This window comes from Oryctolagus cuniculus, chromosome 19, assembly GCF_964237555.1.
Source record: "Oryctolagus cuniculus chromosome 19, mOryCun1.1, whole genome shotgun sequence".
NCBI classification, from domain to species: Eukaryota; Metazoa; Chordata; class Mammalia; order Lagomorpha; family Leporidae; genus Oryctolagus; species Oryctolagus cuniculus.
The window spans coordinates 50716335-50744073 of NC_091450.1; the positions used below are offsets into that span (position 1 = coordinate 50716335).

Here is a 27739-nt window from a genome sequence, read left to right on the forward strand (position 1 = left end):
CTCCATGAGCCCGCTCTCCCTGCACTTGCCTTCCTTACTCAAACTCTCCTGCACCCTCACCTTAGCCTGGGTTTGCTCATTACTGCCTGTCCTACTCACATACATGCAGGGAACGGCAGCCCGTGCGGTGGGGACGATGGGTAGCAATGGGCAGCCCCTGCTCGCCTCCACCGGACGCCCCTCCCATTCCTGGAGGGCTTCCTCTCCCACTCACCTTCCGCTGGGTCTGGTCACTCACACGCTCGAAGGAATCCTCCAGTTCTTTTTTCTCTCGTTCCAAATCCACCTGCGCTTGTCTGGCCACGGACACCTGTTTGGTCACCTCTGCATTCTGGAAGGAAGAATGGCGTCTGGCAGGGCCTCCTCTCAGGCTTAAAGGACGCCTTTCCCCTCCCGAACAAAGCATTCCATTCAGCCCGGGACCTCCCCCCTTAGAAGGAAGCCACAGGCACGTGACAACCTTCTGGGTCGCGATGAGTCTGTCATTAGGAAATCATCAGGATGGGGGGGGTAGCCGAAGAGGAACCCAAGATACGGGGGTCACAGGGAGCTTGGGAAGCGGAGGTTCCCAAGAAACGGAGGCGATTCCTAGAAACCGGCATGGGCGATGGACACAGTGAAACCCTGAGGCCTGGGCTACGAGCTCCACACCGTGTGGGCACTGCAGGACGGCAGGGGTGCAGGTCCTACCTTGCGCAGCAGGTCGGCGTGGTTCTGGACCAGCTCGCTGTACTTCTCCTTGAGCTTGCTGTACCGCTGCTCATTGGCCTGAGCCTTCCCTGCACGGTCAGGGGCCAAGGTCAGGTGTCTTCCGCTGCCCCTCCGGCAGGCCAGGGGCGCTGCACAACTCTCCTTCCTTCCTTCCACAAAAGCATGGACCTTATCCCCCAAACTACGTAGGGGCCGGCGTCGTGGCGCAGAGGGTTAAGCTGCCGCATGCAATGCCGGCATGCCACATCGGTGCACCGGTTTGAGTCCCGGCTGCTCTGCTTCTGATCCAGCTCCCTACTAATGCGCCCGAGAGGGCAGCAGGTGATGGCTCAAGTCCTTGGGCCCCTGCTACCCATGTGGGAGACCCGGATGGAGCTCCTGGCTCCTGCGTTCAGCCTGGCTGTTGCCATCATTTGGGGAGTGAACCAGCAGACAGAAGATTTCTCTCTCTCTCTCTCCCTCCCTGTCATTCTGATTTTTGATTAAAATAAAATAAAACAAAAAAGTGAACCCCTCTGGGGAGTTGTCTTTCAAAAGATAATCCCTCTGCTGACTTGCGTCTCCTCTGTGTAAGAACACGGCTTCTATTTTATCAGGCTTCTCAGCCTTTCTACCGACCTCCCTCTCAGGCACTGGGTCCTGTCTCCCGGCCCCTGGGCCCACCTCTCGCCCAGGGCAGGCGCCCCCGTGTCACTGCCTGGACTCCCTGGACCCACCTCTCGCCCATGGCAGGCGCCCCCGTGTCACTGCCTGGACTCCCTGGGCCCACCTCTCGCCCAGGGCAGGTGCCCCGTGTCACTGCCTGGACTCCCTGCCTCCATGGTCCTGGCCTTTGCCTCCCAAGCCTCTGTGGCTGCTGGATCGAAGCCGGCTAATAAGAGCTGGCAGGCCCAGGGGGCGGAGCCTGGCGGGATGCCGCCCTCCCGCCCCGCCCCGGGGCGGTGCCTCACTCTCAATCTCCGTCAGGCTGCGCTGTGCCTTCTCCGTGTCTTCCCGCTGCTTCTTGAGCTCGTCCAGCTCGGCCCGGAGGAACTCGCCGTCGTCCGCCGCCTGCTGCCGCAGGTGCCGCTGCTCGGCCAGCTCGGCCTCCAGCTCGCTGAGACGGCCCTTCAGCTGCAGCACGGCCCGCTGGCCCTGCGGCGGGCGGGCGGGTGGGAGTGGGCACTCGAGTTTCCAGCCCTGCCCAGGCAGATCCCGCGGTGTCCCCAGCAAGCCCGCGCCCAGCGCCCTGTGACAGCTGAGTTCTGCTCCTGGCACCACAAGCTGCCTGCACACCAACAGGGGGCGACAGCAGGTAGTCTGGTTCTAGTCAGAATGGCCTGGGGGCTGAAGGATGCGGGGGCCTGGCTTCTGATGAGCCACAGAGCTGAGAGCTGCCTGGTCCTGCATACAGCACCAGCCACGAGCCACACGCCACATTTTTCTCATGGCTGTGTCATAAGAACCGGCCTTTCTCACCACGGCCTCCAAGCCAGGGGTGACCCATGACTGCCTCTGTTCTCAGGGTCACCGCAGCCTGGCTGAACTGCTGCCATCAAGGCGCGTGCCATAAGATCTCAACACAGGGGCTGGTGCTGCGGCGTCGTGGGTAAGCCCACCGCCGGCAGTGCTGGCATCCCATGGATGCGCCACTTCCGATCCAGCTCCCTGCTAATGGCTGGGAAAGCAGTGGAAGACGGCCCAAGTGCTGGGGCCCCTGCGCCCACGTGGGAGACCCAGTCCTGGCTTCCAGTTGGCCCTCCCCTAGCTATTGCAGCCATCTGTTGCTTGAACCAGAGAATGGAAGTCTCCCTCCACTACCCCCTCCCCCAGCACAGGAAGGGAGGACGGAAGGGAGGGAGGGAGAGAGGGAGGGAGGGAGGGAAGGAGGGAGGGAGGGAGGAAGGAAGGGAGGGAGGGAGGGAAGGAGGAAGGAAGGGAGGGAGGAAGGAAGTGCATTACAATGGAGATGGCGTTTCTACTCATTAATCTGCCTTAGGATGTGATGCTACGGATTTAATCTGGCAACCCGGCCCAGGAGTTGGGGAAGCAAGGGCCAAGGCATACCTCAGCCTTTGTACTTTCCAGCTGTGCCTTCAGCCCACTGATCTCTCGGTACAGTCGCTCGATCAAGTGGTCCCTGCGGAGGGGAGCGGAGGGAGCTGAGGAACAGAGCCGGCCTCTGGGAGGTTGGGGGAGGAGCAGCATCCAGGGCTAATCGGAGGACAAGTCCTCGGGACTCCACCAAGCACAGAGTCAGTTCTCTCGACCAATGGGGTCCACATCCATGGATGCATCCAACTGTGGATCAAAACACTCAGGGAAAAAAAAGTAAAATCCCACCCGCATGGAACTCGCACAGACCCGTCTCTTGGTCATTATTCCCTAAACAATATGGTACGACAGCTTTTGCCGTGGCATTCGGCGTCATCAATAACCTGGACATGGTTTAAAGCATGTGGGAGGGCATGTGGGGGATGTATGCAAATGAAGGTCCTTTGACACAAGGGACTTGGGCGTTGGTGGCTTTGGGCATTTTGCCAGGGCCCTGGAGCCGACACCCAGGAATGGCTGCACCCTACGTGATACCAGGTACTAAACCCAGCCCCCCCAAGCAGCAGTTACTGATTCCCCTCTGGGACCCGAGGGGCCCGTATTTGAGGTCCAGACATGTGCTATCTAAGCAGCCCAAGAACCATCACAGATTCCTCTGGAGGTCGGCACTTGGCACAGCAGCTAAGAGTGCTCGATGTGAGTCCTGGCTTCTCCACTTCGGATTCTAGCTCCCTGCTAGTGCACAGCCTGAGGGGCAGCCGGTGACAGCCCAAGTCCTTGGGTCCCTGCCACCCACATGGGAGACCTGGACTCAGTTCCAGGCAGGCTTCTGGCTTCAGCCTGGCCCAGTCTCAGCTGTCGTGGACATTTGGGAAGTAGATTAGCAGATGGAACACCTTGCTGTCTTTCAAATAAAAAAAAAAAAAAAAAAAAAAAAAAAAACCAAACAAACCTTGAAATAAACATTAAAAAAAAAAAGTTCCTCTCTGGCCGGTGTTGCAGGCAGATGGCGGCGCCACCCGCCCAAGCCCGCTTGGACTCACTTCTCATCCTTGTTCACGCCATTCTGACTGTTGAAATTGAAGGGGTCACTGCTGAACGAGCTGCCGAAGATGTCATCGAACTTGTTGTCGAACAGATTCTGCAGTGACGGAAAGGGAAGAGGTTAGGGGTCCAGAGAGTTCTGTGTGGGCTCAGCCCTGTGTGGGAGCCCTCCAGGAAGCAAAGGGGCGCAGTGCTGAGTGCAGGCTGCTGCTGGGTTAAGAGAAGACTGAACCTGGTCAGAAGCGGGGTACCTGCGTCTGGCCTTTCCCGACCTCTCCCTGCACCGGGAAGGGTCAGCTTCCTCCCCGACGCTGTCCCCACCTGCTGGGAGGCGTCCATGTCCATGAGGTCATCCTTCTCCGAGACGGGCTCGCTGTCGGGGGACGACGCCTCGGCGGGGATCACCACCACGGGGCTGATGTGCTCCGACAGGGCTGAGGCTCGCAGGAAGTTGGGTGGGTTCTGGCGGGGGGGGGGGGGGGCGGAGGCACATCCTCAAACAGTGCTCACCTGCCAGGCCTCTGGGGACTGGGGGCGCCTGGGCTATGGCCGGGGCGGGGCGTGCTTACCTCGGGCAGCTGGGGGATCTGAAAGAGCCGCTTGAAGTACTGCAGATTGCTGGAGCGGTAGAACAGGTCTTTCAACCTAGGGGTGGACAGGAGCCTGAGGGCTGCTGGGTGTCACCAGCTGGGTGCCCCAGGGAGGGGACAGAGCATCCCCCAACCTCCCGGCTCCCTTACCCCCTACCCGGCCCAAAGGCACAGGTTGTCAAGGAGATGGCTGTCCTCTGTGGCACTAGGGCCCAATTGTGACACTACAGACAGGGACTGCTTAAAGCCAGTGCCCAGTTATCTTGTGGTGAGCAAAAGCCATGCTTACAAATTTCTCCAGAAGGGCAGAGCACTGGAAAAACGGATCACCCATCGCCGGAGGATGGCTGTTGTCCTGCAGATCTGTCTCCCCAGGAAAGTGGTTTTTTTTTTTCTTTAAGATTTATTTATTTATTTGAAAGAGTTACAGAGAGAGGGGAGGGAACGAGAGACAGAGATTTTCCATCTGTTGGTTCACTCCCCAGATGGTGGCCAATGGCAGGGCTGGGTGAGGCCAAAGCCAGGAGCCAGGAACTTCTACTGGGTCTCCCACTGGGTGGCAGGAGCCCAAACACTTGGGTCATCTTCTGCTGCTTTTCCCCAGCCATCAGCAGGGAGCTGGATTGGAAGTGGAGCAGCGGAGACTCAAACCAGTGCATATATGGGATGCCGGCGACACAGGCAGCAGCTTAACCCACTGCACCACAACGCTGGCCTCTCTAGGAAACTTTTAGGCTTAGCAGAGTTTGGAAGCTTTTCTCTTCAAAGGGCCATCTAGATATTGATAACATCATTGGTGAGCCATACAAAGTGATCAACTTAAAAATGAGCCTGCTGTACAGAGGTATTAAGTTTCGAGTCCTGTCTGTGGTTACTTTGGCAGGGCCAGACCAAATGATTTCTCGGGCCTCACATGGCCCACTGGCTGGACGTTCCCCACCCCGCTGGCTTGGAGTAATACTAAAATAAATTTGCTTTCTGAGGATAAACCAACTAACAGTAGGAAAGGGAAGGCACCTAGTTGCTATGGTAATTCTCAACTACTTCATGTTGACTTTGAGCTACCATCTCCCCGATTAGACTGGAATCTGCTAGAGCAGAGTGACTGGACCCTGCCAGGCCACAATGCCCACGGCGCCAGCAGAGAGGACGGCTCAGTAAGGTTCTGTTGGGACGGTAAGAATCTCTACCGTGCCCTAGTCCCGGGTGAATGCCGGAATGAAGGAGCCAACTTTTTTTTTTTCTTCTTCTTCTTCTTGAATTGCTGACTCTGAATCAAAACTCTAAATACCAAGAAAGGTGAGACTATCCAGAGTATGCGAGGGCACCTCAGAAAGTTCCTGGAGAGACTGGAGCTGTGGCGTAGCAGGTTAAACCTCTGCTTGCAATACCAGCACCCTCTAGCAGGGCGCCAGTACGAGTCCTGGCTGCTCCACTTCTGATCCAGCTCCCTGCTAAGGCCACCTGGGAAAGCAGCGGAGGATGGCCCAAATACTTGGTCCCCTGCCACCCACGTAAGGAGTCCTGGCTGGAGTGCCTGCCTTCTGGCTTTGACCTGGCCCAGCCCTGCTTGGTTAGCCATTTGGGGAGTGAACCAGAGGATGGACTCTCTCTCTTTGCCTTTCAAATAAATAAATGAATAAATAAATCTTTTAAAGAATTTTGTGGAAAATGGATTAAAACATAAATGTATTTTGGTGCAAACTTTTTTGAAATCCATGCATAGTTTTTTCATAATATGTAGTAAAATATTTTATTTATTTATTTACATTTTTATTTGAAAGGCAGAGAGAGAGAGAGAGAGAGATCTTCCATCCACCGGCTCACTCCCCAAATGCCTGCAATAGTTAGAGTTAGACCAGGATAAAGCTGGGAGCCAGGAACTCAATCTGGTGTCCCATGTGAGTGACGGCGACTCGACTGCTCGGGCTAACACCTGCTGCCTCCCACACTGTGCACTGACAGGAACTTGGATTGGAAGCAGAGAAGCAGGGACTCCAGTATGCAATGGGCTTGAGTTGACAGCCAAGTGCTCGTCCCCATAATATGCATGTGTCATGAACTTTTCCAAGATCCCTTCCTATGCATGAACTTTGAAATTTTTTGCCCTAAAATAAATTTATCTTTTATTATTTTAAAAAGAGATTTATTTATTTATTTGAAGGGGTGGGGGAGGACACAGAGAACTCTTCCATCTGCTGGTTCACTCCCCAAATGGCTACAATGGTCAGGACTGGTTTAGGTTGGAGCCAGAAGCCCAGAGCTCCATCCGGGTGGCAGAGACTCAAGTATTAGGGCCATTCACTGTTGTTTTCCCCAGGCACGTTGGCAGGGAGCTGCACTGGAAGTAGAGCAGCCAGAACTGGAAAGTTCTGGAGAGACTGATGCTCCAATGGGAGATGCTGTTTCCCAAGCAGTGGCATGACCTGCTCTGCCACCATGCCCACTCCAAACACACTGATCTTCTACTTCCATTTTCCACGCGCTTTCTGTATATATCCTGAGAGGGAAGATGATTCGCTGGTCTCAGCACCGTCTCCCTGCAGGGCGGGATTTTCTCTAGTTCAGCCCAACAAACTGAACCCCAAGAGTCAGGTCTGTCCCTGTGCCATCCCTGCCACTCTCCCCGAATCCAAGGACAATGGGGTCTCGGTGGGGGCAGCTGTGTGCATGGGCAGCTACTCACAGAGATGCTTCGATACGCTGGCAGAAAATGAAAGGAACTAAAAGCTGCTGACCGTGGCGCTCCCATCTTCTGGGCTGGTGCCAACAGTAGCAGGCCCCACTGCTTTCACAAGCTGCTTGGACTTGACATTCCAGGAAACCCGCCCCAGGGCCTGTCTCGTGGAATTTAACAAGCCATTTATTGCAGGCTCTACCCCAGGCTTCTCAGATGGAACCGGGAAATTGGGAGGTCAGTGCAGCCCTGCACTTGTCCTGCGAGTGCTCCTGTGGAATGTGCCGGAACCATCCACCTCTCAGCCAGACCAGCGCTTCCTCTCCCGGACGACACAGCAATCATTATTCCACAGTGCTCTGAGCACCACAGCTCTACTGACTGCTGCTCGTCGACGGACAAGACGGTCAGAGGGAAGCAAAGCTGTGCTAAGAACTCTGGAGGAAACAGTGACTGCCCTTTGGCAATAGCGGCCTCTCACACTGCGACCCCAGTTCAAGTCCCAGCTGCTCTGCTTCTGATCTAGCTCCCTCTAATGTTCCTAGGAAAGCAGCGGGAGATAGCCCAAGCGCTTGGGTCCCTGCACCCATGTGGGAGACCTGGATGGAATTCCTAGCTACTGGTTTCCATAGTGTGGCCATCTGGGACGTGAACCAGTGGATGGAAGATATCTTTCTTTTCTCCGTAACTTCACCTTTCCGATAAATAAATAAACCTTTTTTTTTTTTTTTTTTTTTTTTGACAGGCAGAGTGGACAGTGAGAGAGAGAGACAGAGAGAAAGGTCTTCCTTTGCTGTTGGTTCACCCTCCAATGGCCGCTGCAGCCGGCGCACTGCGCTGATCCGAAGGCAGGAGCCAGGTGCTTCTCCTGGTCTCCCATGGGGTGCAGGGCCCAAGCACTTGGGCCATCCTCCACTGCACTCCCTGGCCACAGCAGAGGGCTGGCCTGGAAGAGGGGCAACCGGGACAGAATCCGGCACCCCGACCAGGACTAGAACCCGGTGTGCTGGCGCTGCAGGTGGAGGATTAGCCTACTGAGCCGCGGTGCTGGCCCAAATAAATAAATCTAAAAAAAATGATTTTGGAGGGGCCAGCAATATGGCATAACAGGTTAAGCCACCACCTGCAATGCCAGCATTCCAGACAGGTGCTGGTTTGAGTCTTGACTGCTCCACTTCTGATCCAGCTCCTTACTACTGCACTTGGGAAAGCAACAGAAGATGGCCCAAGTGCTTGGGCCCCTGCCACCCAGGTGGGAAAACTGGATGGAGCTCTAAGCTGTTGGCTTTGGCCTGGCCCAGCCCTGGCTGTTGTGGCCATCTGGGGAGTGAACCAGCAGATGGAAGATCTCGCTCTCTCTGTAACTCTGCCTCTCAAATCAATCAATCAATCTTTAAAAAAGAAATAATGAAAGACAGATGACCTGGGGCTGGCCAGGCTGGAAGGGCATCCAAAGGAGAGGTAACAGAAAGTGCTAGGGCCCTGATGGAGGAAGGCGGTGGGTCCACTCCAGGACTGAAAGACCCCCGAGATGCGGTCAGAGACGGTGGACTGGGGCCAGATCACATGGGGCCTTGCAGGTCACAGAAAGGAGCTGAGACCTCATTCTAAATGTAACAGAGCTATTAAAAGATTCTGAGGGATCCTGGTTTGCTTTAGGAGTTCACTCAGCAGCTGGGGCACCAGCACCCCACACTAGAGCACCTGGGTCCCAGCCATCTTACGGGAGACCTGGATTGAGCTCCTGGCTCCCAGCCTTAGCCCAGGCCTGGCTGTTGTGGGCCTTTGGGGAGGGAAGTAGTGGGAAGACAGGAGCTCTCTCTGCCTCTCAATTAGATCACATTTAAAGAAAAACACTTTTTAAAATATTTTATTTATTTGAAAGGTAGAGTTATAGACAATGAGAGGGAGAGAAGAGAGAGAGAGAGAGGTCTTCCATCTGCTGGTTTACTCCCCAAATGGCTGCAACAGCCAGGGCTGGGCCAGGCCAAAACCAGGAGCCAGGAGCTTCTTCCGGGTCTCCCACCTGCGTACAGGGGCCCAAGCACTTGGGCCATCTTCTTCTGCTTTCCCAGGCCACAGCAGAGAGTGGGATTGGAAGAGGAGCAGCCAGGACTAGAATTAGCACCCATATGGGATGCCGGTGCCACAGGTGGAGGATTAACCTGTGCCACAGCGTCAGCCCCTTAAGATTTTGAGCCAGGGATTTAACATTGTCCAAGGTTACTGTATCTGCAGGGTGAGAACTGGGCTGTAGGGAGCAGCAGCGCAAGTCCAGAGAGTCTGGTCAACACTGGAGGACCCTAGCTTTAGAGAGAGAAATATAGCTGGGCCAAGCCGTTGGGAGGGAGTCAGCTGGAGCCAGTAATGACCAGCTGTGGGGGATGAGGGAGACCGTGAGTTCCAGATCTCTGGCTTCAAGGGATGGACACAGTATTTCCTGAGCAGAAGAGGCTCTGGGCCAGGGCTGGAGGTCAGCCATGAGGCTCAGCGGAAGACTCCCATCCAAGAGCCGTCAGTGTATAAACTGGCAAAGACCAGGGGAAGAGGGCGGGGTCCCTGCACAGAGCGGGTGACATCAGTGGATGGACGGAATCGCCCTGGGCTTTCCCGCCACTGGTGGGGCAGGTTTGCCGCCATCCCAGCCATTTCCTGTGACTCCCTCATCTTCAAGGACAGACACCCTCATCCCTCAAGCCTTTTAAAGTGAGTGCACGCGTGCCAGTTAAAGGACCTTCTGGCACTTTCTTGAGATGTCGGGCCTCCTACCACGTGAGCCACTCACTTGGTGAACTGCTCCATGAAGCGGTCCCGGTGGCCTTGCAGGGTGTCAGCTGGGAGACCTGGAAGAAAGGAGAAGAGCAGGTGACGCAGGGGCGGGCGGGACCAGAGGGAGGCACAACAGCACAGCAGGGCTCCGGAGGGGGGCGGGCCAGGCCACTAGGGATCCCTGCTGGCCTAGACCTGGAAACTAGCAAACCCAGAGAAGCGTGGGGACACTCATTTCAGATCTTTCCATTTCTGCTTGCTCCTGAAATACAGCCCATCCTGGGTACAGCGAGGTGGAACTTCTCTGTCCCTGACTACAGACATGGTGGCAACCTGACCGAGTGGCGGGCCCAGGTGTCGTGTGCACTTGTTTTCGTGTGCACACGAGCCTGGGAGAAACCATGAGCTTGCCGGAGAGGAAGCCATCAGAAGGCAGAGAAGTGGGCTGGGATTCGGGGCGGCTGGGTTTCTGTCCTGCCTTGGACCAGCCTCGGCCTTTGCACGGCTGGTTTTTGGCAGTTCTTGGACCTCCCAGATGGTGTTGAGTCTGTGTATTTCAGCCATGGAGCAAGAACTCTGCCAGCCTTGTGGGTTTTGTTTCATGTTTACAATTTAAATGTTAGCTACTTCAGAATGGGTGATACGTTCATCTGATATGAACAGGGAGCACACGTTCAGGATCACTCAGAAGTGGGCTTCCGAGGCCTTTCTCCCAAGAACCCTTAACCCCAACCAAATAATGGGAAAACATCAGAAGAAAAGAGAGGGCGGGTGCTGCGGTACAGAGGGCTAAGCCACTGCTTGGGACACTGGCTTCCTGCTTAAGTGCCAGCTCCTCTGCTTCCCACCAGCTTCCTTGCTAATGCATCTGGGACGTAGATGATGGCTCAAGCTCTTGAGCCCCTGCAACTCACATGGGAGACCCAGATGGAGTCCTGGCTCCTGGCTTTGGCCTGACCCAGGCCAGGCTGTTGTGGGCATTTGGGGAGTGAACCAGTGGATGGAAGATGTCTCGCTCTCTCTTCCTCCCTTTTTCTCCATTGCTCTGCCTTTTAAGTGAATGAATGGATATTTTGTCTCGCCTTTAAACCTAAACACACAACTACCTGCCTCTTCTCCTAACTGCCCACTTTCTACACAGCAGGTGCCGCTGCACCGGGCAACCCTGTTCTGCAGCATCTCAGAAACAAAGCCCACGTGTGTTCAGTGCAGCGGAGCCCCTGCCTGCCGCCTTCTCCTGGGGTTGGGTGCACGCCCTCCGCTCCCCTGGGGCACACTGACTCCATCCAAAGCCCTTCTAATCCTCCCGCCAGACATTCCAACCTCCCTTCCAGGAAACCATCCCGGATTCATCTGAGTGACGCTGCTCCTCTTTCCTTGTCTAAATGCCCAGATGCAGTCCTGGGCAGTGACCACAGCTAGGGAGCAGCCGTCCCCTGTACTTGTAGACAAATAGGACCTCCTGGTCCCTTCTGTGCTCCCAAACCTTCCTGGCATCCAGTTCTGCTGGGTTTTCCACCAGCCATACCCTGCATGTACACGTCTCCCACGGTAGCCACCTCGGGGTGTGGCCTGCACACCCCCACATCAGACTGGGGATCTGTGTTTAACAATGCAGGACTCACCCTGGGCCTTCTACAGTGGACACCAGGGGCAGCAGGGCCAAGATACATCATTTTATTTTATTTCACTTTTGAAGATTTATGGATTTAATTATTTGAAAGGCAGAGTGACACAGGGAGAGCAAGAGAGACAGATATTGAGACCTTCCACCTGCTGGTCCATGCCCCAACAGCCAGGGCTGGGCCAGGCTGAAGCCAGGAGGCAGGAGCTCCATCCAGGTCTCCCACGTGGGTGGCAGGGGCCATCATCTGCTGCCGGCTTCCCAGGTACATTAGCAGGAAGCTGGGTAGGAAGTGGAGCAGCTGGTTCTAGAACCTGGCACTCAGATACAGGATGCTGGCATCTCACGGGATGGCTTAAGCCACTGCACCACAGCGCCTGCCCCAGACACAACAATTTAAACAAGAACCATAGTGAAGTCTGGAGACTTCTGCAAGACCAGAAGTTTCCAAAGTATATTCTGCTAAGGGCGTGCCAGGGACCTGCAGCCTCAAGCTGATGTTTTGTGCTTTTATTACTTTTCCATGAAACCCCATCTGAACAAAGGGACCACGCTGACAGGCGGCTTGGAAGTCGCTGTCTTAACTCGCGTGGGTCTGGGCCAGGCCTGCCGTTCCCTGGGTGGTTCTGAGAACGCGCGATGTCCCTGGTGAATGGCAGTGAGCTAGAGCTAGACGTGGGCACAAAGGGACTTCCTGGTGCCCAACTAGGGCGAGCCAGGCACTTTGCCAGGCACTCGGAAGCTTGGGCCGTGGTCTCCTGTATTCTCATGGAAGACCCTCCAGGGCCTTTTAGAACTGAGGCAGAAGGCCAAGGGCATGAGGGGCCTGCACCCCTCCAGGACACCCCCAAGGCTGCGATGCTCTGTTGGCCCTGGGCTCACGGCGGGAGGAAGGGCTGCGTACTCACAGGAGTGGAGCTTGAAGAGAAGCTTGACCGTGTAGTCGTACAGGTGGCTGCAGTCCAGTATGACCTGGATCAGCGGGGCCAGGCGGCACTGCCCGGCCGTGGTCACCGACACAGAGCGGGACATGTCCAAGGAGTTGAACACTAGGACATGGAAGGGGGAGTGAGGCAGGAGAGCTAGGAAGTGACTGGTGAGCTCTGCGGGGGAGCACACACTGAGGCCTGGCCTGGGCGTGCGCGACCTCGTTTAATTCCTGCAACCATTTCAACAGTCCACGTGTGCTCTGCATCACACAGGGAAGGCGTAGGGCGAAAGTGAGCTTGCAGGTGGTCACAGAGCCCCGAGGTGGTTGTGCTGAGAGGCAGTGACCGCTTAAGGTCCCACTAGAGGGCCCACGTGGCCAACAACTGGCCAGGCCAGGTCAAGAACCTTGGTTGTGTCATGGATGGAGAACCGGGCCCTGGAAAGACCGGATCGGCTCAGAACCTGGGAGCGCTCCTAGGATGGAGGAGAATCCCTCTGTTGGGTCTTTGAAGAACTCCCTAGTCCCAGCCCTGAGTCTGATCGAAAAGGCCAATGGGCATCATGGTTTATAAAGGATTTCTGGTCTAACGTGAAGACGGGTGACTGTTGAGGGAGAGCCCTGAGATTTCCAGGGAACCGGAATTTCAGGACCGGAAGCGGCTGTGGAGCCAGCCCCTCCAGCCCTCCCTCTCACGACTGCACTTAAAGGGTTAACCCTTGACCTTCAGGAGTGCGCCTGGTGGTGGCGGAAGCTGACCCGTGGCTGGGGAAAGGATCAGTTGGAAAATGAAGAAGGGAAATGTGCAGCTGTGGCTGCCCACGTGGCTTCCGGGGACAGCAGAAGGGACACCTAGAGGGCCCACGAGGGCCGAGAGGGCAGGGCTGAGCGTCAGCATCAAAGGCAAGTTCAAGGTCCTTGGGGGGACTGGTCAAGAGAAGCAGCGCCTTCTGCTCTCTGAGTTCCAAGAGGAAGGGGCTCCCTCCCGCTCCTGCCCCAGTGGTCCCTGCACGCTTACCGCTGACTCCAGATCCTAGACCAAAGCCCCCAGTGCCTGGGCAAAGCCCAGCAGCTCACACCCTGGCCGGGGCTGTGGGCTGTCCTCTGCCTCTGGAGACCCCATGCACTGCAGGCGGCTCTCCCTGCAGTCCGTCTGGAGGCAAGCCCAGGGCCGCGTGTGCTCTGCCACCCCCGACTGCGCCAAGCCTTGCTAACTGCAGTAGTCTGGCCCCTGGTGGTGGTGGTGGGGGATTCCTCCAAACTGGTCTCTAATAAAAGGTGGCTTTTCTTCTAGATACAAATGAAAAGCAGCTGTCACCATGAGGCAGTCACGCTGCCTACTGGCTTCCTTGGGCTCTGTCTCCCGGGTTGCCCGCTGCCTTCTGGAGTGCTCAGGGCACCCAGTGGACCTGCAGCACCGTGATCGTGGACAGCTCACTCAAGCTGTCTGTGCCCCAGGATGCACAGACCTCACAAGGGACTTGTAAGGTGAGCTTTGGCTTTGTGGTTGATTTGGGTCTGGGGAAACTGAAGCCTCCCTCATGTCTGCCTGTGCCTCACGCCCAATCTCACCACTTCCCCGCTAACCTCCCACAGTCAAAAGTGTACTTCCTTTTTTTTTGTTTGTTTGTTTGAAGATTTATTTATTTCCTTTGAAAGCCAGAATTCCAGGGAGAGAGAGATCTTCCATCTGCTAGTTCACTCCCCAGATGGCTGCAACAGCCAGAGTTTGGCCAGGCTGAAGCTAGGGGCCTCTTCCAGGTCTTCCATGCAGGGTGCAGGGACCCAAGGACTTGGGCCATCTTCCACTGCTCTCCCAGGCCATAGCAGAGAGCTGGGTGGGAAGAGGAGCAGCCAGGACACGAACCGGCGGCCATATGGGATGCTGGCACTGCAGGCAGATGCTTAACCTACTATGCCACAGTATCAGCCCACAAAGCCTGCTGATGAGCTCATCTAACTTCTTGGCTATTGCACAGAAAGTGAAAGACAGAGTGGTGGTATGGGTATTGCTTCTGTGCCACCGTAAAGTTGGGAAACCATTGAGTCTGGGGCCAGCACTGTGGTGCAGGCGGTTAAGCCGCCACCTGCCTTGCTGGAATCCCATACAGCACCGGTTTGAGTTTTGACACCCCACTTCCAATCTGGGTCCCTGCTAAGGCACCTGGGAAAAAGCAGCAGAAGATGGTCTAAGCGTTTGGGCCCCTTGCACCCTGGGAGAGCCAGGTGGAGCTCTGGGCTCTTGGCTTCTGCATGGCCCAGCTCTAGCTGTTGCAACCATTTGGGGAGTAAACCAACTGATGGAAGACTCTCCCTTTCTCTTTGTAACTCTGCCTTTCAAATAACTAACTAACTAACTAACCAACCAACTAATTAACTAAATCTTAAACCAGCAACCGAGATGCCTGCGTCCCCTGGTGTGACACCTGGCTCTGGCTCCTGACTCCCGCTTTAATGCTGACCCTGAGAGGCAGCGGTGACGGCTCAAGTCATCAGGTTTCTGCTACCCACATGGGAAACCCAGACTGAGTTCCTGGCTCCTGGCTTCAGCTTGGCCCAGCCTTGGCCACTGAGGGGATGTGAGGACTAAACTGGTGGATGGGAGCTCTCTCTGGGTCTCCTTCTCTCAAATAAATAGATAAGTACACCCAGCTAGGGATTGTGAGACGTGGGGGCAAAAAGGATGTCTGAGTCACACCTGTACCCCCCTCATCTCTCAGCCCCCTCTCTGGGGGGTCACCCCCATCTCTTCCTGCTTACTTGCAGTCTATCAGGAGCTCGAAGGCCATCGGCAAAGCCGCCTTGCTCTCCACCAGCCTCCATGGGCAGCAGAGGCCAGAGCTCCAGGGAGGCAGCTTGGAGCGGCTGGTTGGCCCCTTGGAGACTGGACCCTGCGGAAGATGGCAGTTCCTAGGGCCTCCCTCGGACACGCACTCCATTCTAGCGCATTCCAAAGCTAAATGTGCCGGAATGCTGAGTTAACCTCCTCTGTCTTCCCACATGGCTATCTGGAAGTAGTGCTCTTAAGTTGTATGCACACATTCTCAATGCATCAGGGACTGTATGCTGTGTTTTACTGTTACTCCACTGCCTTATGACACAGGCTGCTAACAGGCTGGTACCCATTTCCTCTTGTAGGTCACGGTTTCCAACTCTTTTAACTGTTCCTCTGACACATCCTGTGCTGAACTGATTGACTGGTCAAAGCATCACGCCAGGAACTTGTCGCCCTGTTATAGGCCTTGGCCAGTGCTGGACCAGAACAGGCCAGTGGTGCACGTTGGCTGCACATATGGACAACAGCGAAAGAAGCCTGCGGTCAAGGTCAGTCAATGCCCCAAGAACGGGCCCAGTGGGGAGAAGCTGCTGAGCTGAACCCACAGTCTGCAGCTCACTGCGAGCCAGACGCTTGTCGTGGGGCCCCCTTCCTGCCCCCCAGTTCTCAGAGTCCCTCAGTGATGGCAGGGGAGGCAGGCTGGGAGGTAGGGGTGGGGTGGGGAGAGAGATGCGGGGAGCAGGGAGCTGCAGGGGGCTCCACAACTCCCAGGAGAAGGGAGCCTGGCAGGGAGGCCAGCTTCGTGGGCTGCTCACGTGGACTTGAGTGACAGCCAACTCCCCTAGCTTTGCCCCAGCAGACGTGATGTACCAAGGCCTGGCCAGGGCTGAGGCCAACAGGGAGGGAGTGGAGAGATCTCCCTGCTCAGGTCTGAAACCACCAACAAGGAAAATACCCTCCCACCGCGAGGAGCTGGGAGAGCAAAGGCCGGGTGGGGATGCCTCCCAGCCCCTTGTTCTTCATAGGGACAGGGAGGGGAGGGCTGGGCCAGCTGGGCATTCTGGGAGCCCGGGTCAGACAGGAGGGAGGCGACTCACCAGTTTGGAAGAGGTTTAGCTCACACTCCAGGTAGTCAAACATCTCCACTGTTAACTGGAAACTGGACCCAAGAGGAGACAGCTTATACTCCACAGTCCCATGGCCAGGCCCCCACCTGCCTCTGCCCACATCCCATACGTACACACACAAATACCCTCAGATACGCATGTGGATACACACACACATGTGCACGCATGCTCGTGTGATTCACTCATGCACGCACGCACACATGGGGCACGCACGTGTGTGAATGCAGTCACACGCACAATGCATGTATGCACAAATGTATGTGAGCAGCCCACCGCCAATTCCTAGCCCCCACCCCAAAATGGACACTTTAGAGCCATCCGAAGCCCAAGCAAGACAAAGAATTCATAGTGGCAGTGGCCAGGGAGAGGACAGGCACAGGACTGGGATGGGAGGGTAGGGGAGACAGAGGGAAGCAGGGGGCATGGGACAGACCACCGAGGGTCTGCATGAGGCCCAGCAGGAGGTGGCCCCAAGGCCAAGTTCATCAGAGGCTGCAGAGGAGACCCCACCTCAACCCCTGCCTCTCCCATCAGGCTCCCAGAACCCTCACAGGAAGCTTCTCTCCCCACCAGGTCCAGGACACGGGGGCCACCACTCACAAGTTGTTCACGTCACTCTCTCCAGCCTCGTCCAGCTGCCGGTCACTCATCTGAAGGTTGCCTGGGAACCTGGGATTCTGGAGAGGAGGTGGAGGGGGGAACCAGTCTTATAACTGAGCTAAGCCAACCACAAGCCCGCTGTCCACGTGAGATGCAGGCCATCGCAGGCGAGATTCGCCTGGGCAGCTCATGCTCGCATAGGCCCCTCCCTGTGCTCAGGAGGTGGGGCTGGGTCCCTGGCCCTCACACCCACAGACCCTGACTGGCCCACAGCAATGACCAACTGCTACCTGTCACTGGAGGCAAAGGCTCTGCCCCACTCCTCCAAGCTGGCAGGGGACCCTTCCCTCTAAACCGCACCCTGGAACATTCTTTCTTTCTTTCTTTCTTTTTTTTTTTTGACAGGCAGAGTGGACAGTGAGAGAGAGAGACAGAGAGAAAGGTCTTCCTTTGCCGTTGGTTCACCCCGCAATGGCCGCTGCGGCCGGCGCGCTGCACCGCGCTGATCCGAAGCCAGGAGCCAGGTGCTTCTCCTGATCTCCCATGGGGTGCAGGGCCCAAGCACCTAGGCCATCCTCCACTGCACTCCTGGGCCACAGCAGAGAGCTGGACTGGAAGAGGTCCGACAGAATCCGGTGCCCCAACTGGGACTAGAACCTGGGGTGCCGGCGCCACAGGCGGAGGATTAGCCTATTGAGCCGCGGCACCGGCCAACCCTGGAACATTCTATGGATGCCCTCCCCAGTGCAAAGGGTCCCTATGTGTAAGCGGGGTGGGGGGTTAGGGGGTGGGGGCAGCCAGCTCAGGGCTCCTGCTGTCTTTTGTCACCTCCTGAAGCCGTGACTGTGAATTCAGGAAACGCAAACCCATTCTCACACCAGCTTTTGCATGAAGCATAACGAGTACAACAAACAACGGCAGGACAATACTACCCAATGCACATGCAAAGTCGAGAGGAAGGAGAGCGTGGCTTGTCACTAGCGCTTCACCCATGTGCTTGGTTGGAGTGGACACAACCCAAGGCCAAGGGAGCCGGCCGCAGAAGGGCAGGGGGCCATCCTGTCATTCCAGAGTGAATACTTCCGGCTCTGACAATAGGATGCCTGACACAAAGTAGCAGGGGCCCCGGGAGTTCACTGTTTCTGCTCTGCCTCAAGTCTACAGCAGTGGGTCTCCACGTGGGATCCTAGGGCCAGCAGCAGCACCACCACTGGGGCGCGGGCTAGAAATGCACACTCCCAGGCCCCACCCCGGACCTGCTCCGGGGGTGAGAGTCTGCGGGTGGGGCCCTGGTGACTCTGGATGGGTGGGAAAGCAGGGAGTCTTGGGGGGGCTGCAGGTTCCCTGGAAGACCCGACGGTCAACCCTGACGGGGAAGACTCACTTTGGTGTGGAACTCCATCTTGGTTCTCAGCAGTTTGAGGTAGATGCTGCATAGCTGTCCGTAGCCCTCACTCAGGTGGCCCTGGGGGGAGGAGGAGAGAGCATCAGCTGACACCAGTCCGGGTGAGCCACCCACAGCCAGCACTCTGCCAGTGACGAGTCGTTGTTTTCTTAAAGATTTTCTGTTATTTATTTGAAAAGCAGAGTTACTGAGAGAAAGGGAGAAACACAGACAGACAGGGGAGACATCTTCCATCTGCTGGTTTACTTCCCAAATAGTTACAATGGCCAGGGCTAGGCCAGACCAGAGCCAGGAGCTTCTTTGGGGTCTCTCACACGGGTGCAGGGGTGCAAGGACTTGGGCCATCTTCTACTGCTTTCCCAGGCCATAGTGGACAGCAGGATCAGAAGTGGAGTAGTTGGGACTCAAACTGGTGCCCATATGGGATGCCAGCACTGCAGGCGATGGCTTTACCCACTAAGCCACAATGTCAGACCCAGGAATCTCTTTTTCTGGGTCATGAAAATAACAAATGCCCACTGTTGAGAACAGGGAAAGTATGGAAGAGCACATCAACAAACCCCCCACGCTCCATCTAACCACCGGCTGGAATGGCAACGACCACTCTGGGATTCTGAGGGCTCTTAAAAGAGGTGGTGGACGATACTATAAAAATAGCAGGTGAGGATTTGAAAAATGTTTTGCACCAAAATAAGCTTATCTTTTAATTCAATTTCTTGATATCCTCTTGTATAACTTCCCTGTTAGTTTATATGTTCTTTTTTTAAAGATTTACTTGTTTTACTGGAAAGTCAGAGTTACAGAGAGAGAGAGAGAGAGAGAGAGAGAGAGAGAGAGAGGTCTTTCATCCACTGGTCTACTCCCCAATTGGCCGCACAGCCGGAGCTGTGCCGATCTGAAGCCAGGAGCCAGGAGCTTCTTCCAGGTCTCCCATGCGGGTACAGAGGCCCAAGGACTTGGGCCATCTTCTACTGCTTTCCCAGGCCATAGCAGAGAACTGGATAGGAAATGGAGCATCCAGGACTTGAGCCAGAGCCCACATGGGATGCCGGCACTGCAGGTGGGGGCTTCACCTGCCAAGCTACAGTGCTGGCCCTATATTTTCAACTCAAATGTATAACTTTTTTTTTTTTTTTTGACAGGCAGAGTGGACAGTAAGAGAGAGAGACAGAGAGAAAGGTCTTCCTTTTTGCCATTGGTTCACCCTCCAATGGCCGCCGTGGCTGGCACGCTGCGCTCGGCACACCACGCTGATCTGAAGCCAGGAGCCAGGTGCTTCTCCCATGGGGTGCAGGGCCCAAGCACTTGGGCCATCCTCCACTGCACTCCCTGGCCACAGCAGAGAGCTGGCCTGAAGAGGGGCAACCAGGACAGAATCCGGCGCCTCGACCGGGACTAGAACCCGGTGTGCCGGCACCGCAAGGCGGAGGATTAGCCTAGTGAGCTGCGGCGCTGGCTCAAATGTATAACTTAAAAGTTATAGTACTTAGGGGGCTGGCGTTCTGGCTTAGCAGGTGAAGTCACCATCTGCAGTGCCGGCATCCTATATGGGCACCGGTTTGAGTCCTGCCTGTTCCACTTCTGATCCAGCTCTCTGCTTTGGCCTGGTAAAGCAGTAGAAGATGCCCCAAGTCCTTGGGCCCCTGCACCCGCGTGTGGGGCCCTGAGGAAGCTCCTGGCTCTTGGCTTTGGATCGGCACAGCTCTGGCTGTTGTGCCTAATCGGTGAGTGAACCAGAGGATGAAAGACTTCTCTCTCTGCCTCTTCTCTCTCTGTGTAACTCTGATTTCAAAGAAATAAATAAACCTTAAAAAAAACAAAAACAAAAAAAGAGCACTTGTGGGTGGGTTCACAGCAAAATCGAAGTACAGAGTTTCACATACTCAGTGCCCCCACCCTTGGCAGCCTGCACCACGGCGGTGCGTTTGTCACAGCTGCTGCACCTACACTGATGCCGCTTACCCAAGAGCCACGGTTTGTGCAGGGTTCACTCTTCTGTTGGGATCCTAGAACTCTGACAAACACCTAACAACCTCTACCACGATCGTATCATATAGAGCAGTTTTATTGCCCTAAAAATCCTCTTTTTTCTATTTCTTTTTCTCTAAAAAATGTATTTTTTAAAGATTTATTTATTTGAAAGGTAGGAATGACACCAAGAGAGGGACAGACAGAAAGAGAGAGAGAGAGGGAGAGAGAGAGAGATTCCTTCACTTTCCAAATGTTCACAATAGCCAGGGCTGGGCCAGGCAGGATCGAAAGTGGAGCAGCCAGGACTTGAAGCAGCACTCTAATACGGGAGGCCGGTAGCCGCAGCAGTGGCTTAACCCACAGCACCACAATATCTACCCCTCTGCCTTGATTCTTAGATAAATGGAATCCATTTCCTCCTTAATAGCCTGCATTTTTCCCATCTCAACCCTTCTTCTGTGAGGTCATGTTCAGTGACTGCTCAGAACCTGAACCATGATTATTTAAGAAGGGGAGTGGGAGCACCAAGAACCCTGCACCTGTGCAGCTGTGGCTGCCACACTCAGGTCTGATTTCTACGCTTCCTTTGACCTCTACGTCCTTGAGGGCAGAATAAAAGAACTGCATGGACACCTGTCTGATAGCACCCACGGGAGACGAGCAACCACAGGGGGCATGTTTTCATGCTGCATTCACTTTCTGCAAACACAACTCATTTATTTAATTTTTTAAAGATTTATTTTATTTATTTGAAAGGCAGAGTTACGGAGAGAGAGAGGGAGAGACACAAGAGAGAGGATCCTCTTCTATCCACTGGTTAACCCCTCAAATGGGCACAACAGTCAGGGCTGGGCCAGGCCAAAACCAGGAGCCAGAGACTCCACCCGTTGTTGAATTCTTTGTTTAGTGGAGGGTTAAGCTTGTGCTTATAAAATAAACTAGAAGTCTGTCATTGTAAAAATTAAAAGAAAAAATAAGAAGGGAAGGAGGAAGGGAGAGGGAGGGAGGACAGGGTGGGAAGTATTATGCTCTTAAATCTGTATATATGAAATACATGAAATTCATTCTTCTTATATAAATTAAAAATTAAAAAAAAAGAAACGCCATCCAGGTCTCCTATGTGTGTGGCAGAAGCCCAAGTACTTGGGCCATCTCCTGTTGCTGTCCCAGGCACGTTAGCAAGGAGCTGGATCAGAAGTAGAGCAGCTGGGACTTGAACCAATACCTGCATGGGATGCTGGCATTGCAGGCAGTGGCTTAACCCACTATGCCACAGTGCCAGCCCCTTCAAATTTGTTAAAAAATATTTTCATTTTGTTTGAAAGGGAGAGAAAGAGACAGACATCTTCTACCCACTAGCTCATTATCCCTACGTGCTCATAACAGCCAGGGCGGAGCCTAGCCAAAGCCAAGAACTAGGAAGCTTCATCTGGGTCTCCTGCATGGGAGCCAGAGACCTAGGCACTTGGGCCATCTTCCACTACTTTCCCAGACGTGCGTCAGCAGGGAGCTGGGTCAGAAGCGAAGGAGCCGGGACTTGAACCGGGCAGTCTGATACAGGATGTAATGTCTCAAGTGGTGACTCATCCACTACACCCAACACCTACTCCAACAATTCATATTTAATTCATCAAATATGTATTCATTATAGAAAAATTGGAAAGTACCAAAATAGTAGGAAAAGGAGTAAAAATATCCTCATCAAAGACAACCACAGTTAACGTGAAAATGTACAAGAAGGAGCCAGGATCCCACATCAGAGCCCCTTCAGGTCCCACATCAGAGCCCTTTCAGGTCCCACATCAGAGCCCCTTCAGGTCCCACATCACAGCCCCTTCAGGTCCCACATCACAGCCCCTTCAGGTCCTCACTGCTCCGCTTCCAACCCAGCTTCCTCCTATCTGCACCTGGGAAGGCAGTGGGAGATGGACCAAGTACTTGGGTCCCTGCCACCCACAGGTAGATCAGGATGGAGTCCCTGGCTCCTGGCTCCAACATGGCCCAGCCCTGGCTATTGTGGTCATTTAGGGACTGAACCAGGGGATGGAAGCATTCTCTCTCTCTCTCTTTAGCTCTCTGCCGCTCTTACTAAAAAAAATCTCGGGGCTGGTGTTGTGGATTAAGCCAATACCTGCAGTGCCGCCATCCCATCTGGGCACTGGCTCAAGTCCCAGATGCCCCACTTCCGATCCAGCTCTCAGCCATGGCCTGGGAAAGCAGTAGAAGATGGCCTAAGTCCTTGGGCCCCTGCACCCACGTGGGAGACCTGGAAGAAGCTCCTGGCGCCTGACTTTGGGTTGGCCCAGCTCTGGCTGTTGCAATCATTTGGGGAGTGAACCAGCGGATGGAAAATCTCATTTTGTCTTTCTCTCTCACTCCCTCTCTCTGTAACTCTGCCTTTCAAATAAATAAGTAAACCTTTTTAAAAAAATCTAAAAAAGTAAAAAGAAAATGCACAAGGATCAAAAAGTAGAAGAAGGTCCTCCCTTCAGAGACTCTTAGTCACGAGGAGGAAACAGGCCCACAGGAGAAAGGCTTGGAGCTCTGAGTTCCAGGTGCCAGAGCCACACTGACAACTGCCAAACACGTTGGGTAGAACAGCAGAGCTTCTTCGAAGGCATTAATGAGCTGACAAGTGACTCAGGCCAGAGACTGAGGAGACACAGGTACTCAGGTACCTGGGATGCTGGGATGAGAGGGTACAGAACACGGGGGCTTTTCTGCACCACACGAATCTGCACTTTGATTTTGCTGGCCCCTAATAGTCAGATGAAGGGGGCTGGTACTGTGGTATAGTGGGTTAAAGCCCTGGCCCACAGCCCTGGCATCTCATATGGGTGCTGGTTTGAGTCCCGGCTGCTCCACTTCTGATCCAGCTCTCTGCTATGGCCTGGGAAAGCAGCAGAAGATGGCCCAAGTGCTTGGGCCCCTGCACCCACGTGGGAGACCCGGAAGAAGCTCCTGGCTCCTGGCTTCAGCCTGGGCCAGCCCTGGTCACTGCGGCCATCTGGGGAGTGAACCAGTGGGTGGAAGACCTCTTTTGTTCTGTCTCTACCTTTCTCTGTAACTCTGCCTTCCAAATAAATAAAATAAATCTTAAAAAAAAAAAAAAAAAAGTCAGGTGAGATCCCAGTGGGCGGCCTCTTTGGCAGAGAGCAAGGGTAAGTGAGGAAGTCCTCCCAGGAGCACAGGGAGAAGCTGTAGCCTCAAAGCCCTGCTGTGCTCAGAGAGCGGCCCACACCCTGCTGAGAACTGGACCCAGGAGCCAGCCCTCCAGGGGCTCTGCTGAAAATTCCTAACACTGGAAGCCGAGAATTTAATTCTGAGTGATCTCAACGGACGCGAACGCCAGCTCTCTCTGGAGGAAGCCGGCTTTGTTACCAACTTTGGAGAACTCGCCACCAATAAGACCCCCAAGGAAAGTGAGCAGCTCAGGGTGAAAAATCACTCAGCACAGAAGGAACCGACACACCGTGAGCAAAATCCGCCCAAAGTGGTGGAAGGTGGGAACAAAGCTCTGAGGACTTTGGATACTGCAATTCCAAGAAGTGATTTGTGAAATGCCAATGTTTAATACATCTGAAGAAATAAGATCGCTTCCCAATAAATACAAGACATTATAAGAGATATTCAGCAGATTTGAAAACAAGCAAAACAAACGTCAAGAAATCAACTCTACTAAAACTCAAAAACCTTTTAAGTACTACCTCTAAGACACAAGGAGATAGGAAAGTTGGGGGCAGGCATTTGGAACAGTGGTTATCCTATCCAGTTCCTGCTCATGTGCTGGGAGGCAGCAGGAGATGGCCCAAGGACCTGGGTCCCTGCCACCCACGTGGGAGACCTGGACGGAGCTCCTGGCTCCTGGCTTCTGCCCGGCCCTGCCCTGACTGTTGTGGGAATTTGGGTGTGAACCAGTAAATGAAGATCACTCTTACTTTTCTGTCACTCTGCTTTTCAAATAAATAAAAATTAAATAAAACTTCAAGAAGCTCATGGAAAATGGAATTTAAAAATACCTTAAGTCAAAATATAGGAAAGTTAAAACTCAAAGGATTGGGTCTAGTGCTGTGGCGTGGCAGGAAAACCCAGCACCTGCCATGCCAGCATCCCACATGGGTGTTGGTTCGAATCCTGGCTGCTCCACTTCCAATCCAGCTCCCTGCAAATACACCTGGGAAAGAAGCAGGAAATGGCCCAAGTGCTTGGGCCCCTGCACCCACGTGGGAGACCCGGACTATGGCCATCTGGAGGTGGGAACCAACAGATGGATCTTTCTTTCCTTTTCTGTGTAACTCTGCCTTTTCTATAAATAAATGAGATAATTATTAAAATTAACATATTATTTTTTAATAAAACCCGAAAACGTTGATTCTCCGGGCACTGGCAGCCCAGAGGGCCCGGGGGAAGGGAACAGAGGCAGTGCCTGGCTGAGGGATCGCCGTGCCTGGACAGCAGAAGCTTCCAGGTCCTGACACTGCTCTGCAGCTCCCGGGGACCAGGTGAGGAAATGGACATGCTGGGCCCACCTTGGGGGGCATCCTCAGCCCATCCTGGACACTCTGGGCGGCAACCCTGACCACGTAGAAAGAGACGACTGTGTTCCAGCCCAGTGGCCTTGACCTCAGGGGAGGGGAAAGAGGAGGAAGAGCCGGTGGGCACCCCCCTCCCCGGCGCATCTCCGAACTCACCCACATCCTGCTCATGTCGCTCAGTTCATTCTTGTATCTCAGCGAGTCCTTCAGGACCTGCGGACAGAGAACACAGCCTCTGAGGGAGGAGTAGAGAGGGCTGGAGGGCAGACGAGAGGAGAGGGGGCGGCGTGGGTGCCCACGGTAGCCTCCGCCCGCAGCCCTGGGAACTCACGTGGGGGTGGCCGTCTCGCAGGAGCTTGTGGAACACGTGGCAGAACTTCCAGCAGAGCACGGCGTGGCTGGACAGCGGTAGCCGGCTGACGACTGACCAGAAGGTCTGCGCCCCTTTCTCGTGGTGGGTGCCCAGGATACATGGTGAGGACACAGTCATGGAAAACGCGCAGGCCACACAGGGCAGCCAGCTCCTGGCAGGTGGGGCTCCTGCAGCTGGCCACCGCTGTGCCGAAGCAACCAAAGAGCTCGGCATTCATTCTGGCAAATTTTTTTTTCCGGGGCTGTGAGGGGGTGGCGGATGGCAATCAAATGTGGTGTTCCAACAACATCCCCATAAGACAACTTCCCTGGAGACAGCCGGGTCTCGGGAGAAGGGAGTCTCTGGCTTGCATGAGGGCCCTGGGGGTTGGCATCCTCCAGGTGCACTCAGGGAGGGTGGTGCTCCCTGGGGAGGTGCCATAGCTAGCATTTTACGACTCATTATGGCTTCTCCAAGCTCTCTCTTCTCCATGATTAAACACGAGGGCCTGCCTCGGCATGACCCGGCCGGGGACCCCCCACGCCAGCATGCTAACTCTCCTGTCTCCTCCTCCAGGCAACACTTTCTCTTCTCAAACATTTATTTTTTAATGTCTTTGAAAGGCAGAGTGACAGGGAGAGAAAGAGGTCTCCCACTTGCTGGTTCACTCCCTGAAAGGCCCCAATAGCCGGAGCTGGGCCAGGCTGAGGCCAAGACCCTGGAGCTCCATCTGGGTCTCCCACGTGGGTGGCAGGGGCCCCAGCACTTGGACCATCCTCGGCTGCCCTCTCATGTGCATTAGCAGGGAGCTGGATTGGAAGTGGAGCAGCCGGGTCTTGAACTGGCGCCCACGTGCAATGCAGGCATTGAAGGTAGCACTCCAACCTAGGCAGCACTTTCATCTCCTCTCCAGCTCCCCAGCCCTGCTGTTGCCTTGAAAGCAGCACCTCTGTCTCCATAAACCCCAAGCAACTCTGGTACCCACTTCTTCCTGAAGCACCCCCAGCCTTGCTCAGGGGTGCCTTCCAGCACCTTGAACTGCCAGCAGGGGCAGTCCTGTGGCTGATGCTCCCCAGACCCAATTCCCAACATATCCACTGCCTGTAGCCTGCCCGCCATGGTCTGCATGGGGGCGATGTCCATGCTGCCTTGCGGGATGGTTGGTTTTACCAGCCAGGTCTCTGTCATTACCGAGCCTCTCTGGGAGTGCCCCCTAGAGGATTTCTGGGTGAATTTTCTAACTGTTGCCTACACCGGGCCAGCAGCGGGGCAGCGTGGATCTACCCTACTAAGCAACAGCTCTTTTCCCAGAATACCAGGCTTCTCTCTGAAGGCTCAGGCAAGAAGCACGGCGCCGCTCAGGGCAGAGCAGCACATCCAGAAGACGTGTCGTCTTGCTCCCAAGCCAGACTGGCCCAGACACGGCCTTCGCCAGCTGGAACTTTTTGACAGGGGTGGGTTTGAACACAGACTTTTGGGTCTGGAAGCTGAGATCAGATTTTAGTCTTGGAATGATTTCTTTTAAATTTTTATTTTTATTTTTTGATTTGCGAGACAGAGAGAGTGCCCATTCACTGGTACACTCACCGAAATGCCCATGACAGTCAGGGCTGGGCCAGGCCAAAGCAGGGAGCTGGGAATTCAACCCAGGTCCCCCACATGGGTGGCAGAGACCCAAGCACTTGAGCCACGACCTGCTGCCTCCCAGGGTCTACACTGGCAGGAAGCTGGAGTTGGAAGCAGAGCTGGGACTTGAACCCAGGCACTCCAATATAGGATGCGGGGTCCCAAGCAGGTTTTCACTGCTGTGCCAAAGGTCCACCCCTCGAGTGATTTTTGAAACTGGTGATGGGTCCACCCAAAGGCCTTGCAGACTGGAAGGAAGCAGAGGAGAGAGGAGCTGCTCCCCACCCCGGCATGTGCCACCTGCTCACAGCTGGTTGTGGTTAACCGGACCCAGGAGCGGCCTCCACAGGAGTCAGGTCGGGGCACAGTCCCTCAGACACCCCATGCAAGAGGCCAGGGGACTTTTCCATGGTTCTTTGATTTTATACACATTGTTATGCCCCCGATCATGAGTTAGGGACCGTAAAGGGCATTCAGGGAGAAGAATAAGAAAATAAAGAAAGATTAAGACTCAGACCCCGGCCCTGGAGGAGTGATTCCACGGTGCGGACCCAAGCTGTGTATCAGTCAGGTGTCTGCAGGAAATCCCTGTCTGGGCAGCGCTTCTGGCCTCTCTACGAAGCCACAGAGCCACGACGCTGGCTGCCCACGGCCTCGGGGACCACGGCGAACTCGGAGAAGGGCCCTCCAGTCGCCGAGTCCCCCGTCCACTCCGAGGCTCCTGTCTTCTCCTCTGGGACTCTGGGACACACACTGCACCTGCTCACGGGGCCGACTGCCTCTCAGCACTGAGCCCCTGCCCTGGTGTCTGTGGAGACTTTGGTTCCTATGCTCAGAAAAAGGGGGGAGGAGATGGTGCCCCCTGAAGTGGGGGGGGGCAGAGTAGCCCCGGGGGGGCCTTGGACAGCACAGGTGGGAATCCCCCCAAGATGGGCCTCGGAGCTGACCTGCAGGTTCAGTGGATTTGGTC

At 55.0% G+C, this 27739-nt stretch overlaps 1 protein-coding gene and 1 long non-coding RNA gene across 6 annotated transcripts in view; one reads left to right on the plus strand and one right to left on the minus strand.

The window, feature by feature from the left end:
• HIP1 (huntingtin interacting protein 1) overlaps positions 1–27739 on the minus strand; it is a 139577-nt gene that overhangs the window by 16583 nt on the left and 95255 nt on the right. For 3 of the 4 annotated variants that reach the window (XM_051835462.2, XM_051835460.2, XM_008249099.4), the window contains exons 3-16: positions 25123–25265; positions 24948–25004; positions 18265–18345; positions 16881–16957; positions 16251–16312; positions 12358–12498; positions 9842–9899; positions 4359–4434; positions 4111–4251; positions 3789–3886; positions 2758–2830; positions 1662–1845; positions 691–779; positions 215–331 (exon numbers count right to left, since the gene is read on the minus strand). In XM_051835462.2, the coding sequence (XP_051691422.2) occupies positions 215–331; positions 691–779; positions 1662–1845; positions 2758–2830; positions 3789–3886; positions 4111–4251; positions 4359–4434; positions 9842–9899; positions 12358–12498; positions 16251–16312; positions 16881–16957; positions 18265–18345; positions 24948–25004; positions 25123–25265 (1397 nt within the window). The remainder of the gene's footprint in view (positions 1–214; positions 332–690; positions 780–1661; positions 1846–2757; positions 2831–3788; positions 3887–4110; positions 4252–4358; positions 4435–9841; positions 9900–12357; positions 12499–16250; positions 16313–16880; positions 16958–18264; positions 18346–24947; positions 25005–25122; positions 25266–27739) is intronic. The other variant, XM_051835461.2, reaches the window with a different exon arrangement.
• Positions 12493–17899, plus strand: LOC127485821 (uncharacterized). Of its 2 annotated transcripts, XR_007912720.2 has the most exons (3): positions 12493–13865; positions 15516–15701; positions 16854–17899. It is a non-coding gene; the product is annotated as an uncharacterized lncRNA (long non-coding RNA). The 2 variants fall into 2 exon arrangements; XR_011384585.1 differs by having other exon boundaries at positions 12493–15701.